The sequence below is a fragment of the Erythrolamprus reginae genome, chromosome 8 (genome assembly GCF_031021105.1).
Source record: "Erythrolamprus reginae isolate rEryReg1 chromosome 8, rEryReg1.hap1, whole genome shotgun sequence".
NCBI classification, from domain to species: domain Eukaryota; kingdom Metazoa; phylum Chordata; class Lepidosauria; order Squamata; family Dipsadidae; genus Erythrolamprus; species Erythrolamprus reginae.
Window position 1 is genome coordinate 51,787,820 of NC_091957.1, and position 20,519 is coordinate 51,808,338.

The window sequence follows — 20,519 nt, forward strand, 5'->3', positions numbered from 1 at the left end:
ATAGATAGATGGTGGGTAGGTAGGTAATGGATGGGTGGATGGATGGACTGATGATAGATGATGTATGTATGGATATATACACGATAGATGGATGGATAGATAGATAGATAGATGGATGGATGCATGGATGGAGAGAGAGAAAGTGAGAGATAGATAGATAGATAGATAGATAGACAGACAGACAGATAGATAAATAGATAGATGATAGATAGATAGATAGATAGATAGATAGATAGATAGATAGATAGACAGACAGACAGACAGACAGACAGACAGACGGATGGATGATGGATGGATGGATAGATACGCTAAGTTGATGAATGATGGATATATGGATAGATAGAGAGATGGATGGATGGATAGATAGATAGACAGACAGACAGACAGACAGACAGACAGACAGACAGACAGACAGACAGAGGAATAGAGAGATTGATTATAACATGGAAAGTCCAATGGAAATTGAGTATTAATTCTAATCACGGAAGGAAAGCAGAACAAGGTATGGGAGGAAGGATGCATGAATGTAGTAGAAAGGTTCTTAGAAAAAATGCCTAGCTTGAAATAGTTGGTGAACAAGAAACAAGTACTTAAAGTATTTGCTCCGATCATGCCTAAGGCTTCCAAAATTTCCACTGTAAAGGTCCTTCAGGGGAAACTGGCCATCTAAACATTTTTTTCTACACATTCTTTCTAATCTGCAGATCAACTACAGTCACACAAAGGTAAGAAATGAGTTCACAACAGGAATTGTAATGCACAACAAGCTATTTCCATGTCACCAGCATGGGATTCAATGGTTACATGTTCATTGACCAATAAATGCATTGGAAGGGAACTCTGGGTGCCCCAAGTTCTGACTCTCTAAACCATGTAGAGAGGGCTATAAAGTCTTGTAAAACAATATACAGTGATACCTCGTCTTACAAACTTTTCAAGATACAAACCCGGGGTTTAAGATTTTTTTGCCTCTTCTTACAAACTATTTTTACCTTACAAACCCACCGCCACCGCTGGGATGCCCCGCCTCCGGACTTCCATTGCCAGCTAAGCACCCGTTTTTGCACTGCTGGGATTCCCCTAACGCTCCCCTCCATGGGAAACCCCACCTCCGGACTTCCGTGTTTTTGTGATGCAGCAGGGGAATCCCAGCAGGGGAATCCCAGCAGGGGAATCTCAGCAGCGCAAAAACGGGCACTTCTCTGGCAATGGAAGTCTGGAGGTGGGCTTTCCCAGCGAGGGGCCCTCAGTGAAATTGCAGCATCATAAAAACACAGAGGTCCAGAGGTGGGGTTTCGAGGACTTCGGTGTTTTTGCAATGCTGTGATTTCACTGATGCTCCCTTCGCTGGGAAACTCCACCTCCGGACTTCCGTTGTCAGCAAAGCGCTCGTTTTTGCGGTGCTGGGATTCCCCTGCTGGGATTCCCCTGCAGCATTGCAAAAACACGGAAGTCTGGAGGTGGGCTTTCCCATGGAGGGGAGCCTCAGGGACATCCCAGCAGCACAAAAACAGGCGCTTCAGCTGGCAAAAGGGGTGAATTTTGGGCTTGCATGCATTAATCGCTTTTCCATTGATTCCTATGGGAAACATTGTGTCATCTTACAAACTTTTCACCTTAAGAACCTCGTCCCGGAACCAATTAAGTTTGTAAGACAAGGTATCACTGTATAAGTCTAAGTGCTATTGCTGTTATTAGACATAGAGAGCAGGAGGTTATTGCATTCACATTAAGTAGCTATACTGTAGAAATATAGATTCACGAGGATGGAAGGGACCTTATAGATCTCTACTCCACTCCACTCCACTCCACTCTACTCTGCTCTGCTCTGTCATCTGCACCTCTATCACTGTCTGGTTTGGTTCTGCAACCCAACAAGACCGACACAGACTTCAGAGGAGAATCAGAACTGCAGGAAAAACAATTGCTGCCAACCTGCCTTCCATTGAGGACCTGAATATTGTACAGGTCAAAAAGAGGGCGGAAAAAATATTTACTGACCCCTCACATCCTGGACATAATTTGTTTCAACTCCTACCCTCAAAACATCGCTATAGAGCACTGCGCATCAAGACAACTAGACACAAGAACAGTTCTTTCCTGAATGCCATCACTCTGCTAAACAAATAATACCCTCAACACTATCAAACTATTTACTAAGTCTGCACTATTGTTACTACTAGTTTTTTCTCATCATTCCTATCACCCATTTCTTTCAACTTATGATTGTATGACTGTAACTTATTTCTTGTATCCTTCAGATTTTTATTAATATTGTTTCCTCATTGCTTATTTGACCCCTATGACAATCATTGTGTTGTACCTTATGATTCTTGACAAATCTATATTTTCTTTTATGTACACTGAGAGCATCTGCACGAAAGACAAATTCCTTGTGTATCCAATCACACTTGGCCAATAAAGAATTCTCTTTTATTCTATTCTATTCCTATTTATCTACTCTACTCTATTCTATTTCCTCTTTCCTATTTATTTCCTATTTCTTATTCTATTCTATTCTATATTTTAATGGCATACAGGATAACTTTCTGGGTGGCAAGATATTATTGTTTCCACAGAGCATTACATATTTCATGGCTCTCTTTCTGATAAGCTTAGCTGACTTCCCCCCCCCAAAAAAATACCCAATTATCTTTTCCTTTCTACCTCATTTCCCATATGTTTTTCCCCTTACTCTCTCGAGAACCTTTGATGAAAAAAATAAAGATTCACTCGTCCACTCGAAATAGAATACCCTACGAGACCAGACTTTCAATCCTGGGCCTAGAAAGTTTAGAACTAAGTCGCCTTAAAAAAGATCTAAGTATTGCCCACAAGATCATATGCTGCAACGTCCTGCCTGTCGGCGGCTACTTCAGCTTCAACCACAACAACACAAGAGCACACAACAGATTTAAACTTAATATTAACCGCTCCAAACTTGACTGTAAAAAATATGACTTCAGTAACCGAGTTGTCGAAGCGTGGAACTCATTACCGGACTCCGTAGTGTCATCCCCAAACCCCCAACACTTTACCCTTAGATTATCTACGGTTGACCTATCCAGATTCCTAAGAGGTCAGTAAGGGCCGAGTACAAGTGCACTAGAGTGCCTTCTGTCCCCTGTCCTATTGCTCTCCTATATCTCCTATACCTTTCTTCTATTCCTATATCTCTTCTTCTATTCTTTCATTGATATGTTCTATTACTATACCTTCTTTTCTATTATTTCTTAGATATATTTTACTATGAGTATCTCCTCTATAACCTTCATCGTGTATTTTACTATGTGTATATAGATATATACCCACTAAAACACTCATTGTGTATTGGACAAAATAAATAGATAGATAGATAGATAGATAGATAGATAGATAGATAGATAGATAGATAAATAAATAAATAAATAATACTTCTTCTTTTTTTACTATAAGCCAAGATGGTTTTCCTGGTAAATTGCTATTCCAAATTGGGTGGCGGAGATAGATCTTTATTATTATTATTATTATTATTATTATTATTATTATTATTATTATTTAAAAAGCATATCAGTGTGCTAACTTCAATAAACATTCTCCACGCGTCTCCATCTCATTATAAATAAAAGCACAATAAACCATTGATTGAATCATCCCGGGTGGAGACAACAGAAGCTAAAACTGTCATGGGTCTTTGGACATCATTTTCTCGGTCTTGTACCGCCGGTCTGCAGACTCAGGATTTAATGATTTTCTGCACAGTCAACCCTGACCTTATTTGGATGCTGATTAGAACTCATTACGGGCGCCTGACATAAGCTCACACTGCTATTTGTTTGTGGGTCCGATTCAATGTCACCTGTATAGAAAGGACAGGTGTGACCTGAAAACTGAAATGGCTTTCGCTGCAGGTAGCAAGCATCCGCATATCTGACCATCATCAACACCTCTCAAGTTTCTGATGGGTCACTGCGAGAAAATAACTGTTGAATTACTAATATCAAACGACCTAAGTGCTAAAGCCCACTGCAACATCGCCAAAAAGGCTTCCAGAATTGTTAACCTGATCCTATGCAGCTTCTGCTCCGGCAATCTCACATTACTCACCAGAGCCTACAAAACATTTGCCAGACCCATCATTGAATACAGCTCATCTGTCTGGAACCCATACCACATCTCGGACATCAACACCCTAGAAAACGTCCAAAGATACTTCACCAGAAGAGCCCTTCACTCCTCCACTCGAAACAGAATATCCTACGAAAACAGACTAACAATCCTGGGTCTAGAAAGCTTAGAACTACGGCGCCTAAAACACGATCTAAGTATTGCCCACAAGATCATATGCTGCAACGTCCTGCCTGTCAACGACTACTTCAGCTTCAACCGCAACAACACAAGAGCACACAACAAATTCAAAATCAATATTAATCGCTCCAAGCTCGACTGTAAAAAATATGACTTTAGCAATCGAGTTGTCGAAGCGTGGAACCCATTACCTGACTCAGTAGTGTCAACCCCTAACCCCCAACATTTCACCCTTAGACTATCCACGATTGACCTCGCCAGGTCCCTAAGAGGTCAGTAAAGTGCGCCAGTGTGCCTTCCATCCCCTGTTCAATTTGTCTCCCCTTATCCCATATGTTATATATCTTTCCTCCCTTTCATATATCTCCTCCTCCATTTTCATATCTTTTCCTTGTATGTAATACTTCATGCCCCTTCCCCTCAATGTGTTTTGTGTATTGGTTGGATGGATGGATGGATGGATGGATGGATGGATAGATAGATAGATAGATAGATAGATAGATAGATAGATAGATAGATAGATAGATAGATAAAATTAGATGCCCCTTAGATCGCGTCGAGTAAGTTCTCCTTCAAAAATCAGATCAGGGCCCAGGAACCTAATGATCTAGATCAGTTGCCTCTTCTATGACATGTGGACTTCAACTCCCAGAATTCCTGAGCTAGCATGATTGGCTCAGGAATTCTGGGAATTGAAGTCCACAAGTCATAGAAGAGCCAACATTGCCTACCCCTGATCTGGATGAAGGAATTGAAGGAAAACTTGTCAGATTTGCTGATGACACAAAGCTAGGTGGTGTTGCTAATACTAAACAATATATATCTCCTAAATCTCCTATACCTTTCTTCTATTCCTATATCTCTTCTTCTATTCTTTCTTAGATATATTTTACTATGAGTATCTCCTCTATAATCTTCATCATGTATATTACTATGTGTATATAGATATATACTCACTAAAACCCTCATTGTGTATTGGAAAAAATAAATAAATAAAATAAAATAAATATATATATAAGGTGTAGAGAACAAACTTGACATGGCAGAAGAAAACTAACCACAGTTTTGAAACCAGCATGCCTAATTAACTATAAAAAAGCTCAAACATCAAGCTCAACTTTAAAGTGTGTTACAAATTGTTCCCCAGTGTTATTGTTCATTAACAGCAAAGTTGTTGTCCCACTAGGTTTGCCCAGACCTACATTTTCAAGTCCTACTGAACCGTTAAAACGTTTAACTTGATTTCAAGAAGCTCGGTCCCAACGTAAGCGTGCAACCACAGCTTCATCTCAAAACAAACTGCCCTGGAGATGAACACAGGCAAAATGTCAACCTTCGTGAAGCTGTAATCCCACCCCAGTTCAAGGTTAATTATATTTTATGAATGAGGCAATGAACAGCTGCAGCGAGATTAAAAGCAGGAAGTGTACGTACATCTGTACAAATATAGTGTGTGTGTATATGTGCGTGTGTGTGTTGGTGTAAATGTGTTGGTGTCTTATAGAGTCAGAATATCCCAATGTGTTCCATTCATTCAAAGCTCTACAATGCATAATTTGCAACGGGCTCATTTCCCAAGGATCAAATGTTCTGCAGAGCTATTGAAAAGGCTCAGAGAAGAAGCGAGGGATAGAAACAGATGAAGCAGGAATATTCCCCCCACCCCCTAAGTCATCTCTCTCTGAGGCATAAAACATAACCCAATTTTGCACAGCACACACCAAAATACCCCACCCCAAACTTTTTTTAATGCTTTGTTTATGTTGCAACAGAGGAAATGAGCATTTCAACTCTGGTTTAGTTTCATTTCAAGAGCAAGGAACCGGGTCGAAAACTCCATCTTTTCTAGAGGAATACCTTGGACTTGAACACCTTCAGGTTGGGTATGTGACCCAGCCATGAATTCATCCTCTTCCTCCCCCCCCCTGTCTCCAAACCCTCCCTCCACTGAGTCCAATTGTAGAGTGTTATCTAACCTTGACAACTTTAAGACTTGTGGACTTCAACTCTCAGAATTCCCCAGCCAGCAATTCTGGGAGTTGAAGTCCAGAAGTCTTAAAAGTATCCAAGGTTGGACCACCCCTGGTGTAGACTTTGGGAGGTGGAGGGGGGCAGCGACCTTCCCATTTGTACTTTATCCTGGGTCATCATATTGCTATTAATTTTGAGTATGTGTCTTACCCCAAAACGTTGGGATGGAGCCGTGGTGGCGCAGTGGTTAGAATGCAGTACTGCAGGCTACTCCTGCTGCCTGCCGGCTGCCTACAATTTAGCAGTTCAAATTTCAACAGGCTCAAGGTTGACTCAGCCTTCCACCCTTTCGAGGTCAGTACAATGAGGACTCACAGTGAAGGGCTACCCAAATTTTGTACTACCACACTGTGGGCATGGCTTATGCAGGACGTCCTGCATTTTCTTTCAACATCTTTCGGTGCAAATTGGGTGCTCTGGGGTGGAGCTCCATTTTTGCTACCCCATTGCGTGTGTCCCCTCCCGGTCTGGGCAGCAGCCCACCCTTGAGGATCTGGATTGTTGGGGGCAAACTGCTGACTCTATAATAAATCAAATCTCATCACCGGCTCAAGGTTGACTCAGCCTTCCATCCTTCCGAGGTGGGTAAAATGAAGACCCAAATTGTGGGGGCAATATGCTGTCTCTGTTAAAAAGTACTATTGCTAACATGTTGTAAGCTGACCTGAGTCTGAGGAGAAGGGCGGCATAAAGATTGAATGAATGAATGAATGAATGAATGAATGAATGAATGAATGAATAAGTAAATAAGTGAGTAAGTGAGTAAGTGAGTAAGTAAATAAGTAAATAAGTAAATAAGTAAATAAGTAAATAAGTAAATAAGTCAGTAAGGGGCGTGCATAAGTGCACCAGTGTGCCTTCCGTCCCCTGTCCAATTGTCTCTCCTTATCTCATTTATCTTTTCTTCCTTTCAAATATGTTCACCTATACTTTTATATCTTTTCTTCTATTCTTTTCTTTATTTATATTATTACATATCTATTCTCTTCAATGTGTATTATGTATTGGACAAAATAAATAAATAAAATAAATAAAAGTAAATAAGTAAATAAGTAAATAAGTAAATAAGTAAATAAGTAAATAAGTAAATAAGTAAATAAGTAAATAAGTAAATAAGTAAATAAGTAAATAAGTAAATAAGTAAATAAGTAAATAAGTAAATAAGTAAATAAGTAAATAGCAATAGAATTTAGATTTATATACCGGTTCACAGTGCTTTACAGCCCTCTCTAAGCGATTTATAGAGAGTCAGCCTATTGCCTCCAACAATCTGGGTCCTCATTTTACCGAACTTGGAAGGATGGAAGATTGAGTCAAACTTGAGCCTACTGAGATTCGATCTTCTAAACTGCTGGCAGTTGGTGATCAGCAGAAGTAGCCTGCTATCCTGCACTCTAACCACTGCACCACTGAGGCTCTTTAAACTTGCAAACCTTATAAACCTGTAAACCACTTAAGAGAGGGCTGTAAAGCACCATAAAGCCAGGGGTGGGCTACTGCCCGGATGGGGGACAACGCAGTGGGCTAGCGAAAATAGAGCTCCACTCCAGAGCACCCAATTTGCCCTGAAAGATGTTGAAAGAAAACACAGGGCCTCCTGCACAAGCCATGCCCACAGTGTGGTCGTTAAAAATTTCGGTAGCCCTTCACTGCGTAAAGCGGTATTTATTTATTTATTTATTGGATTTGTATGCCGCCCCTCTCCATGGACTCGGGGCGGCTAACAACAGTGGTAAAAACAGCATGTGACGATCCAATACTAAAACAGCTAAAAACCCTTGTTATAAAACCAATCATACATACAAACATACCATGCATAAATTGTAGAAGCCTAGGGGGAAAGAATATCTCAGTTCCCCCATGCCTGACGGCAGAGGTGGGTTTTAAGGAGCTTACGAAAGGCAAGGAGGGTGGGGGCTATTCTAATCTCTGGGGGGAGTTGGTTCCAGAGGGCCGGGGCCACCACAGAGAAGGCTCTTCCCCTGGGTCCCGCCAAACGACATTGTTTAGTTGACGGAGAAGGCCAACTCTGTGGGACCTAACTGGTCGCTGGGATTCGTGCAGCAGAAGGCGGTCCCGGAGATAATCTGGTCTGATGCCATGAAGGGTATACAAGTCTAAGCACTATCGCTATTGCTTATGCCCACCAAGCCGGTTATTCTTAGGTTATACAAGCTGTAACTCTACCAGGGCATCTCGACTGTGCATTCCAAAAAGTTCCTACCTTTTGACCGACTCATTGCTGTCCTCTTCGGTAATCATGTGTAACTCCTGGCTGTTTTCACGGCCTTCTCCTTTCTCGCCCAGATCGGGGCTGTCTGTTGTTTTCGGCGTCTCCTCGGGTACCTGCAAAGGTGTGGGATGGTTCTCCTGGGGGCAGGTCGAAGCCGGCTGCTGGGGCAGAGGGCTCAGGCCGGCTGCTGGCGTGGCCAAGAGATTGGGATGGAGAGGGCTGCTGTTCTTTTTCAGCCGGCTCCTATCCCAAGAGTGATTCTTCAGCCTGTTTTGAACCGAGGTCCCTCGGTGCTCATATCCTTCCTGTTGCAGCCAGACGCCGGGGCTGGTGGCGTTCTGAGACGGGTGGCTGAACCATCTCCAGCGAAGTCTCAAGATCTGTTTCACATCAAATTCCTTTTTTCCGGAGACTGACATCTTGGCAAGTTGAAGGTTAAAGAGGGGATGTTGGGGGGATGGAAAGGAAAGGCAGTCCAGAAACCAAGCACACAGACAAACACACACAAAAGTGTGTAATTTTTTTAAAGAAGGAAACAGGGTCTTGTTTATCTCCGGAGTTGCTCAACCGCTGGTCTCCATCCCCTCCGTCGAAGAGGTTGACTTTGCCTCTCTCTCCTTTCTTTCGCAGGTCTTCCAAACACTTCTGTCCCTCTCTCGAATCTCACCGGCTGCAGAGGTGGCAGGAATCATGAATCCTCTCTGGAGGGAGGGAGAAAAGGATGAGGTCAGACCTTAAAACAAGTCGTTCAGCTCAGCTTCCAAAAGCAAGCATCTGCCGCTAGCTTTTCTCTCTCTCTCTCTCCCCCTGTCTCTCGGTCTCTCGCGCACACTCGCGCACACGAAGCCTTGTCACACGGTGCTCTGAAATATATAACCTCCCCTGCTATCATGCTAAGGGATCGTTCTCTGCAACTTCAGTGGCTTGTTTTTTTAAAAAAAGCAACAACCAGAAAAACAAGGCATTTGTATTTGTATCACCTGGACATCCAGCTCCTGACACAGTCACACATACTTCTTCCTCTGCAAAAATTTGGAATTAGAAAGCAACCTCTCTTATTTTCTCTCTCTCTCTATCTATCTCATTTTCTCTCTCTCTCTTCTTCTCTCTCTCTCTCTCTTTCTTTCACATCACAGTTCAAAAATTTGGAATTAGAAAGCAGCCTCTCTTATTTTCTCTCTCTTTCTCTCTCTCTTTCTCCTTCCCTCTCTCTCTTTCTCTCCTCTCTCTCTCTCTCTTTCTTTTATATCACAGTTCAAAAATTTGGAATTAGAAAGCAACCTCTCTTATTTTCTCTCTATCCCCCCTCTCTCTTTCTCATTTTCTCTCTCTCTCTCCTTCTCTCTCTCTCTCTTTCTTTCATATTACAGTTCAAAAATTTGGAATTAGAAAGCAACCTCTCTTATTTTCTCTCTCTCCTACTCTCTCCTCTTTCCTTCTCTCTCTCTCTCTCCTCTCGCCTTCTCTCTCTCTCTCCTCTCTCCCTCCTCTCTCTCTTCTTTTCTCTCTCTCCTACTCTCTCCTCTTTCCTTCTCTCTCTCTCTCTCCTCTCTCCTTCTCTCTATCTCTCCTCTCTCTCTCTCCTTCTCTCTCTCTCCTCTCTCCTTCTCTCTATCTCTCCTCTCTCTCTCTCCTTCTCTCTCTCTTCTTTTCTCTCCCTCCTCTCTCTCTCTCCTTCTCTCTCTCTCTTTCTTTTATATCTCAGTTCAAACCATGGTTAAGCTTTACCTGCTGTTAAACTCCATCTATTGATCCAGCACTCTGCCTGGCTACAATTTTTGTGTGTGCATCCTCTCCCCTCCTGGATTCTAAATTTGGCCTGCTAGCAAAAAAGAAAAAAAAGGGGAAAAAAGGCCTCTTGAAATTGATGAGGCTTATTTTTCCAGTCAAGATAAGTTTTAATGGGAGAATGGTTTTTATGGAGCTTATTTTTTTTAATTTTTTTAGATTTACTAACAATGGGTTCTCTAGAGGCTCGACTTCCCTTTAAGCCTATTCTGCAGTACGGGAACCTTTTGGTAAATTACGAAGTAAGTGGGAATACATCATGTAATGTTGCCTTAAATGAAAGAGACAGCATTTAAAATCCATGCCATGCTTTTGCATAAAATCAATTTCTCTCCCTCTCCCCTCCCCCTTCTCCAACCCAACCACCATTGAGTTTCTAGGTGTGGATTTTTACATTTATCATACAAAAGTCAGGCAGGGGAAAACCTTGAAGACCTCTTCCTCTCCACCCCATCTGAAGGACCGTATCACTTGAAAGCAAAACACAGTTTCCTGGCTCCGTGCCTATGTAAACATCCTTCTCATCTCTTCTGTTCAATAAACACGCATCCTTCTCATATATGGCAGGGATAAAAACATGTGGCCCTCCAGAGGTTAATAAACTACAACTCCCAGCCTTCCTCACTTCAGGCCACGCAGGGCAATGTAGTGTCAGCTTGGCAATCTTCTGGGGTCCAAAAAGTGCTTTTCCCAAAGGCAACTGGACATTCTTGATGGTTTCAAAGACAGTTCAGTTAGCAATAGCAACAGCATTTAGACTTATATACTGCTTCATAGTGCTTTTACAGCGCTCTCTAAGCGGTTTACAGAGTCAGCCTATTTATTTATTTTTATTTATTTTATTTATTTATTTTGTCCAATACACAATAAGGGTTTTAGTGGGTATATATATATATATATACACACATAGTAAAATACGTGATGAAGGTTATAGAGGAGATACTCATAGTAAAATATATCTAAGAAAGAAAAGAAGATACAGTATAGTAATAGAACATATCAATGAAAGAATAGAAGAAGAGATATAGGAATAGAAGAAAGGTATAGGAGATATAGGAGAGCAATAGGACAGGGGACGGAAGGCACTCTAGTGCACTTGTACTCGCCCCTTACTGACCTCTTAGGAATCTGGATAGGTCAACCATGGATAATCTAAGGGTAAAGTGTTGGGGGTTTGGGGATGACACTATGGAGTCCGGTAATGAGTTCCACGCTTCGACAATTCGGTTACTGAAGTCATATTTTTTACAGTCAGGTTTGGAGGGGTTAATATTAAGTTTAATAATAATAATAATTAATAATAATAATTTATTGGATTTGTATGCCGCCCCTCTTCGCAGACTCTGTTGTGTGCTCTTATGTTGTTGTGGTTGAAGCTGAAGCAGTCGCCGACAGGCAGGACATTGCAGCATATGATCTTGTGGGCAATACTAAGATCTTGTTTAAGGTGTCTTAGTTCTAGGCTTTCTAGGCCCAGGATTGAAAGTCTAGTCTCCAACAATCTGAGTCCTCACCCACCTTGGAAGGATAGAAGGCTGAGACAACCTTGAGCCGGTGGTGAGATGAACTGCTGAACTACAGCTAGCAGTTAGCTGAAGTAGCCTACAATGCTGCACTCTAACCACTGTGCCACCCTGGTCTTGCAGGTAAGAAAGCGAGGACAAATAAAGGGAAATATTTCCTTACCCAGAGGGTCATTGGCTTATGGAATTCACTTCCAGAAGAGTTTGTGACAGCTGTCAGCCTTGATAGCTTCAAGGCAGGATTAGATAGATTCATGGATGCCAAGTGTATCCGTGGTTATTGAATCGGATGTCCTATGTTGGTTGAGGAAGACAGGATTCCCTTGAGTACCATTTGTTGGGGTTCAAGGGAAAGGGAGGGTTTTGCCTTCTCTAGCTGCTCAAGTTCCCCATGTACAATTGGTGGGCCACTGTGGGACACAGAATGCTGGACTCGGTGGGCTTTGGCCTGATTCAGTGTGGTTCTTCTTATGTTCTTATATTCCTTCCTTTCTTTCTTTCTTTCTTTCTTTCTTTCTTCCTTCCTTCTTTCCTTCTTTCCTTCTTCCTTCCTTCCTTCCTTCTCTCCTTTATTGAAACAGATGTCCAAGTGGCGCCTCTATATTGGTTGAGGAAGATAGGATTCCCTTGAATACCACTTGTTGGGGGTCAAGGGAAAGGGAGGGCTTTGCCTTCTCTATCTGCTCAAGTTCCCCATGTACAATTGGTGGGCCACTGTGTGACACAGAATGCTGGACTCGATGGGCTTTGGCCTGATTCAGCATGGCCCCTCTGATGTTCTTATGTTATGTTCTTATGTTCTTGCTGCACTCTAACCACTGTGCCACCCACCCTAGTTGATTATTTTTGGGGAAAAACACCTATGGGAGAACCACTAGCTGGACGATCGAGAATTTCCATAGACATTGTATATCCATGAGGTTTGCAGGATGAGATACTGCTTCCACAGGTTTGAAATTCAGCTTTCAAGAAGAGATTGTATTGCCATGTGTCAGAAATGATGTACACTACAGTTTCCTGTTTGGGCAGGGGGTTGGACTATATTATTATTATTATTATTATTATTATTATTATTATTATTATTATTAATTAGATTTGTATGCCATCCCTCTCCGGAGACTTAGAATGGCTCACAATAAAAACAACAATATGACAAATCCAATATATTAAAATACATCTAAAACCAATGCACCACAATCGTACCATACATAGACAATATAAGCCCAGGGGTATCTTAATTTCCCCATGCCTGACGACATAGGTGGGTCTTCAATAGCTTATGAAAGGCAAGAAGGGTGGGGGTGGTTCTGATCTCCAAAGGGCCGGGGCCACCACAGAGAAGGCTCTTCCCCTGGGGCGCACCAGACGATATATGATTTATAAGGTCCCTTCCAACTCTGTTAATCTAATCTAATCTAATCCCCAGGACAGTGGGTGATGTCAGTGGCAAATCTCTGTAATTTATTTTATTTTATTTTATTTATTTATTTGTCAAACAATTATAGGGTGATAATTTGTACGTATTAAACATTAGATAAGTAATGATAAAAAGTAGACAATAGGACAGGCACAGTGGTGCGCTTATGTATGCCCCTTACAGACCTCTTAGAAAGGAGGAGAGATCAATTGTAGATAGTCTAAGGTTAAAGGTTTTTGGGGTTAGGAGTAGAAACCACAGAATCAGGTAGTGCATTCCAGGCATTGATTACTCTATTGCTGAAGTCATATTTATTGCAGTCAAGTTTGGAGCGGTTGACATTTAGTTTAAATCGATTTCGTGCTCGTGTGTTGTTGCGGTAGAAGGTGAAGTAGTCATTAACAGGTGGGACATTTTGATATATGATTTTATGAACTATAATTAAGTCGGAACGGAGACGATGGAGTTGTAAGTCGTCTAAACCAAGAATTTCAATTCTGGTGGAGTAAGGTATTTTGTTGTGAGACGAGGAATGAAGGACTTTGAATAAAGTGGCATCCTTATGTGTAGTAAACACTCTTCATACCACTTATGAGTCCTCTTCATGAGTAGGTCATACATTAAGATCATCATTGATGATCTATATCTATAACAGGGCTGGGCAATGTTGTGGTTAGCTCTGGCCCAGCTCCTGCCCCAAGGACTGTGGATGTGCGGGAGACATCCACATGTTGCAGGCCTGTTTTGCCCCCGGTGGAATCTGCTGATGAAGGCTCCTCTGACCAAGAAGACATGAGTGACAGGGAGGAGGAGAGTGTGGCAGACAGCTCAGAAGGAGATCAATTCTCTAGCTCCTCCTTGGATTCAGAACAAGAGTTAATGATACAGCCACGCATGCGGAGAGCGATGCATAGGCAGCAACAACTGAGAGATTATTATCAAAGAAAATGAGGCCACCTGTGGTTGGGTGGGGCTGTGGTAATTAGTGAGGCTGCTATAAATAGCAGCCTGTGGTTTGGCCATTGTGGAGGATTATCTGATCATTGTGTTTCGTGACTGCTTTACTGACTTTGACCTTTGTGTGCTGATTTTTCCCCGCTTTGAAACTAAACCAGAGCAAAGTGTGTTTCACTTTGTGAAAGAAGAAGGATTGTGAATTGCCTCACAGCTGCAAGCTAAGTATCTCAGAACTGATAAGGGACTTGTACAAATTACCAGTTTGTTTGGAGACAAGTGCTCTTTGCTATATCAAAAGAGGGCTTAGCTTATTTGAATTTTCATTATAAAGTACATTGTTTTGAATTTTCAAACCTGTGTGTGTCTGAAATTTGTACCTGTGAATTTTCGGGAGGAGTCTACCAGAGAGCCCGACAGAACAGGCGACAACCAAAACTCAAATTTTAGAACCTTCATCGGAGGAATATTGTTTCATCACTTGTTTTCAAATAACAAGCTGACCAAGCTGAAGATCTGTTATTGGAATAAAATTTGTTGGTTTGTATTTTTTCCCCTCCTTATTTTTTGGTAGCAAGCTATTTCTTCATCTTCGGTACTTTGACCTTCACAGTTGATAGCGTAGGCTTTCTGTAAGCCTGATTGATTATGGTTTATTCAATAAGCCACCGCTTGGAACAAAGTGAGGAATCCGTCTTTGTGCTTTGGATGTTCTCTGGCTTTGGTTTCTGTTAACCAGATGCAACCTCAATTGAAAAGAATAATCCCGTCTTCTGACTTTCTCTCCTTCGAGTATTCCTAAAACTGGGTTACAAAATAAAAATAAAAATAACACTTCCTGTATAGATGATCCTTTTTTCTTTTTTTTTTTGGAGGAAAGGGAAACTCTGTAGAAGGTTTGGTGCATGTTTTAAAAATCAGGGCATTGTGTATAAAAAAAAGGAGAACAACTTATTTGTGTGGAGAAGGGACAATAAGTGATGCAAAGGAAGCATCACAATAATTATATCTGCTAGATTCATGCATTGATGTGGGAATTGAATATTTGACCCTTATGACAATCATTAAGTTGCCATACAAATCCCACAAATCCATCTGCTGCACAAATCCCAGCTGCCAATTAGGTCCCACAGAGTTGGGGGAGGAATGGCCTTCTCTGTGGCGGCCCCAGCCATCTGGAATCAGCTCCCTCCAGAGATTCATACTGCCCCCACCCTCCTCGCCTTTCGCAAAAGCCTTAAGACCCATCTATGTCACCAGGCCTGGGGCAGTTAGATCATGCCCCCCCCCACTTTTTGACCATTACACATCGGCAAAAAGAATCAGAACTTCAAATACAAACTTAATAAACAAATTATCTCAGATAATCCCCACTTGGTCAAGGACCTTGGGATACTAATAACTAAAGATCTAAGTGCCAAAGCCCATTGCAACAACATCGCTAAGAAGGCCTCAAGAGTTGTTAATCTAATCCTACGTAGCTTCTGCTCTGGAAATCTCACACTACTTACCAGAGCTTACAAAACTTTCACCAGACCCATCCTTGAATACAGCTCATCTGTTTGGAACCCATATCGCATCTCAGACATTAACACCCTTGAAAATGTCCAAAGATACTTCACAAGAAGAGCCCTTCACTCCTCCACTCAAAACAGAATCCCCTACGAAACTAGACTTACAATCCTGGGTCTTGAAAGCTTAGAACTACGACGCCTTAAACATGATCTAAGTATTGCCCACAAGATCATATGTTGCAATGTCCTGCCTGTCAAAGGCTACTTCAGCTTCAACCACAACAACACAAGAGCACACAACAGATTCAAGCTTAACATTAACCGCTCCAAACTTGACTGTAAAAAATATGACTTTAGTAATTGGGTTGTTGAAGCGTGGAACTCATTACCGGACTCCGTAGTATCATCCCCTAACCCCCAACATTTTACCCTTAGACTATCCACGGTTGACCTCTCCAGATTCCTAAGAGGTCAGTAAGGGGCGTACATAAGCACACTAGAGTGCCTTCCGTCCCCTGTCCTATAGTCTCTCCTATATCTCGTATGTCTTCTCTACTGCGTCCTCTATAACAATCATTGTGTATTATTGTGTATTGGACAAAATAAATAAATAAATAAAAATAAAAATAAATAAATAAATGTTATGTGTGGATGTGATTGAGTTGATTGACTGTTTTTTAAATGTAAGGGGATTTTAGCTTAGAGTTTTTAACAATTAGATTTGTACACATGCTATTGTATTATATTTTGTGAGTCTAATAGGGTTATTATTTACAAGTCTAATAAATAATAATAATAATAATAATAATAATAATAATAATAATAAGTGTTGTACCACATGATTCTTGACAAATGTATCTTTTTCTTTTATGTCCACTGAGAGCATATGCACCAACACAAATTCCAAGACAATCACACTTGGCCAATAAAGAATTCTAATCTATTCTATAACTTAGACCAATTTGGCTGTTGAGCCTTTGAAGAGTTGGTTGGCATTGCAGGTCCCAGGAAACCACATTCTGTAGAGTATTTTGCAAACCACACTGCAGCATGGTGTGGGCCCTGCACCAAGCATCAATTTGAAAACCATCGAGGCAAAACGCTAATATAGCACTAAATTGACTCGATGCGCCGAACCAGCTCAGCTGTCTCAAAGCTTTCCCTGGTCATTTGCACAGGCAGTCTGCTTCTGTTTTTATTTTATTTTCATTTATTCCTATCCTGCCTTTGCCATTTTTTAAAATAAATAATTAAAGGTGCCGAGCGTATCTAATGGTCCTTCCTCCTCCTATTTACCCCACAAGTGTAAACTGGGGTAGATGTGAATTGGGCTTTCTCATTGTTGTGGTTAGCTCTGGCCCAGCTCCTGCCCCAAGGACTGTGGATGTGGGGGAGACATCCACATGCTGCAGGCCTGTTTTGCCCCCAGTGGAATCTGCTGATGAAGGCTCCTCTGACCAAGAAGACATGAGTGACAGGGAGGAAGAGAGTGTGGCAGACAGCTCAGAAGGAGATCAATTATCTAGCTCCTCCTTGGATTCAGAACAAGAGTTAATGATACAGCCACGCATGTGGAGAGCGATGCATAGGCAGCAACAACTGAGAGATTATTATCAAAGAAAATGAGGCCACCTGTGGTTGGGTGGGTTTGGCCATTGTGGAGGATTATCTGATCGTTGTGTTTCATGACTGCTTTACTCACTTTGACCTTTTGTGTGCTGATTTGTCCCCACTTTGAAACTAAACCAGAGCAAAGTGTGTTTCACTTTGTGAAAGAAGAAGGACTGTGAATTGCCTCACAGCTGCAAGATAAGTATCACAGAACTGATAAGGGACTTGTACAAATTACCAGTTTGTTTGGAGACGAGTGCTCTTTGCTATACCAAAAGAGGGCTTAGTTTAAGTCAATTTTCATTATAAAGAACATTGTTTTGAATTTTCAAATGTGTGTGTGTCTGAAATTTGTACCTGTGAATTTTTGGGAGGAGTCTACCAGGGAGCCCGACAGAACACTCATAATACAAGGTGTGTTCCAAAAGTAATGCAATTATTTTTTTAAAAAGTAATTTATTGAACAGATTTGCACAAACACTTAAAATTCTTCAAAGTACTGTCCTTGGGCCTCTACACATTTTTTCCAGTGACTCTGCCATGACCGTTACGTGCCCTGGATGGTGTCTTCGGGGATCTCTCGCAAGGTCTTCATCACGGCTGATTAGATCTCTTCTATGGGTTCCTTTCAGGGCTGCCTTAATCCGAGGGAACAATAAGAAGTCTGCTGGGGCGACGTCAGGACTATAAGGGGGGTGGGGCAGCGTTGTCACCTGGTGTTTGGCCAGGAATTCGCAGACTCATAGCCCGTTGTGGCAAGATGCGTTTTTCGTCCATAGAAGAGATCCAATCAGACGTGATGAAGACCTAGCGAGAAGTCCCTGAAGACACCTTCCAGGGCACGTACTAGTCATGGCAGAGTCACTGGAAAAATGTGTAGAGGCCCAAGGACAGTACTTTGAAGAATTTTAAGTGTTTATGCAAATCTGTTCAATAAATTACTTTTTTTAAAAAAAATTGCATTACTTTTGGAACGCACCCTGTAAATCTTTTTTATTTATTTTTATTAGATTTTATTAGATTTTCCCTTCTCCTCATGGACTCAGGGCGACTTACAATCTTGCTACCAGTTCATTTCCTCCTGTGCCATGTTACCAGGCCTTGTGGGCTTGCGTGTATGCGCAATGCTGAATTTTTTAAAAAAAATCCAAAACAAAGAGCTGAAAACCAGATGGTGATGTATGTGCAGTGCCAAAACTCAGCTTCTGCGCATGCACAGAAGGAAAAAAAACCCAGAAAAAAATCCCCCCAAAAGATGGCAGCATCCACGAACCAGCACCAACAGAATTTTTTCAGTGACATCATCGTGACATCACCAGTAGGTTTCTACAGGTTTGGGTGAACTGGTCCAAACCAGGAAGTAGCCACAGCAGTTCTGTTAACAGGACATGCTAAGCTGACTACAAAATTTATTTATTTATTCTATTTTATTGGATTTGTATGCCGCCCCTCTCTGAGGACTCGGGGCAGCTCACAACATATACAAAGAAACAGTAGTAAAATCAATCCAATTAATATATATATAAACAATCCTTAAAATCTACTATCAAAACTTCCATTACAGTCATTCAACAATTGTACTAAAAACATTCATTGGTCACTGGGAAGATCTAGTAACCCCAGGCCTGGCTCTTTCGGAAGGCAAGCAGGGTGGGGGCAGTGCGAATCTCTGGGGAGAGCTGATTCCAGAGGGCCGGAACCCCCACAGAGAAGGCTCTTCCCCTAGGTCTCGCCAGCCGACATTGTTTGGTCGACGGAACTCTAAGGAGGCCCACTCTGTGGGACCTCACCGGTCGCTGGGATTCGTGCGGCAGAAGGCGGTCTCAGAGATAGTCTGGTCCTATGCCATGGGTTTGTGCAATGGGTAAAACAACAAAATACAAATAAGAAGGGAAGTCGAATTATTGTAAGTTTTGAAAGCCAACAAGGACACACGTCCTTGGTGTGGATGTATGAATTATTCCAAAGCCAAAGCTGTCTTGAGCATCTTTGAGATCGGTTTCGTAAAGGTTTAATTTTCAGAATTCCCTCAAATCGGGATGAGAGGTCTATTAAATTTCGGCTTCTCGGATCCCTTCGATGTTCTTGAACATTGTTGAGAGGTTCAGCCACTTTTCCTGGTAGAAAAAAGATGCTGTGCGCTCGAACAATTTTTGCTAAACTACCTTGGTATTGTTTTTCTCCGCCATCTACAATAAATGATTGTTACTGCGTATACAATAAATGATTGTTACTTTCTGAACTCGAAAAAGAGGCAAGAAAGTTAGCACCTGAAAAGCAATTCTGAAGGATGCATTTACCTCCCAGGCATTTTCGACTTTTGTTTTTGAGTTGAGTGAAAATTGCACGGAATTTATCACTCGCTAGCTCCTCTTTCTGACAATTACATTTTTCATAAAGGGCTTACCTTCTGCAAACTCGCATGCAGCAACTCTATCTCCCTTGCATGATTTATGACCAAATCCTTGAGTAGATTGGTATAGAAGAGCACATTTCTACGCTGTCATTCGATTTTACTGTTTCCACATTGTCTTCAGAGGTCTGTTTTAATTTTTTATGTTCTCTAGCATCATTTTTCTTTTTTAGGGTAGTTGTCATTGGATTGCGTTGTCAGCCTTTGAATTAAGCCATCCAAAAGTTGTCAACTACAACAACCCTTACTGCTATTGTTTTTATCTGGATCTCAAAACAATTAAATAGTCTGATCCTAAACCATGTAGGGCTTTAAAGCCACCCCGAGTCTTCAGAGAGGGGCGGCATACAAATCTAATAAATTATTATTGGTATTCCATTGGTTGATTGCTCTGACGGTCAGGAAGTTCCTCCTTATCTCCATGTTGAATCTCTCCTTGGTCAGCTTCCAGCCGTTGTTCCTCGTCCAGCCCTCTGGTGCCCTGAAGAATAAAGTGATCCCCTCCTCTCTGTGACATCCCCTCATATACTTGTAGACTGCTATCATGTCCACTCTGGCCCTCCTTTTCTCTAGGCTATCCATGCCCAGTTCCCTCAGTCTCTCTTCGTAAGTCTTGGTTTCCAATCCCTTAATCATCTTGGTTGCTCTTTTTTGCACCTTCTCCAGAGTTTCAGTGTCTCTTTTGAAGTGTGGTGACCAGAACTGAATACAGTACTCCAGGTGTGGTCAGACCAGGGCGTAGTAGAGT

The 20,519-nt window shown here is 41.7% G+C and overlaps 1 protein-coding gene across 3 annotated transcripts in view; it reads right to left on the minus strand.

Annotated features, from left to right (window-relative positions):
- The window catches only part of KLHL4 (kelch like family member 4), a 46,618-nt gene extending 36,225 nt beyond the window's left edge, over positions 1 to 10,393 (minus strand). Inside the window, exons 1-2 of one of the 3 annotated variants that reach the window (XM_070759881.1) lie at positions 10,280 to 10,393; positions 8,543 to 9,252 (exon numbers count right to left, since the gene is read on the minus strand). In XM_070759881.1, the coding sequence (XP_070615982.1) occupies positions 8,543 to 8,970 (428 nt within the window). In that variant the 5' untranslated portion in view covers positions 8,971 to 9,252; positions 10,280 to 10,393. Of the gene's footprint in view, positions 1 to 8,542; positions 9,400 to 9,531; positions 9,586 to 10,279 lie in introns of those variants that run through there. The other 2 variants (XM_070759882.1, XM_070759880.1) reach the window with 2 other exon arrangements.
- Between the last annotated feature and the right edge of the window lie 10,126 nt (positions 10,394 to 20,519).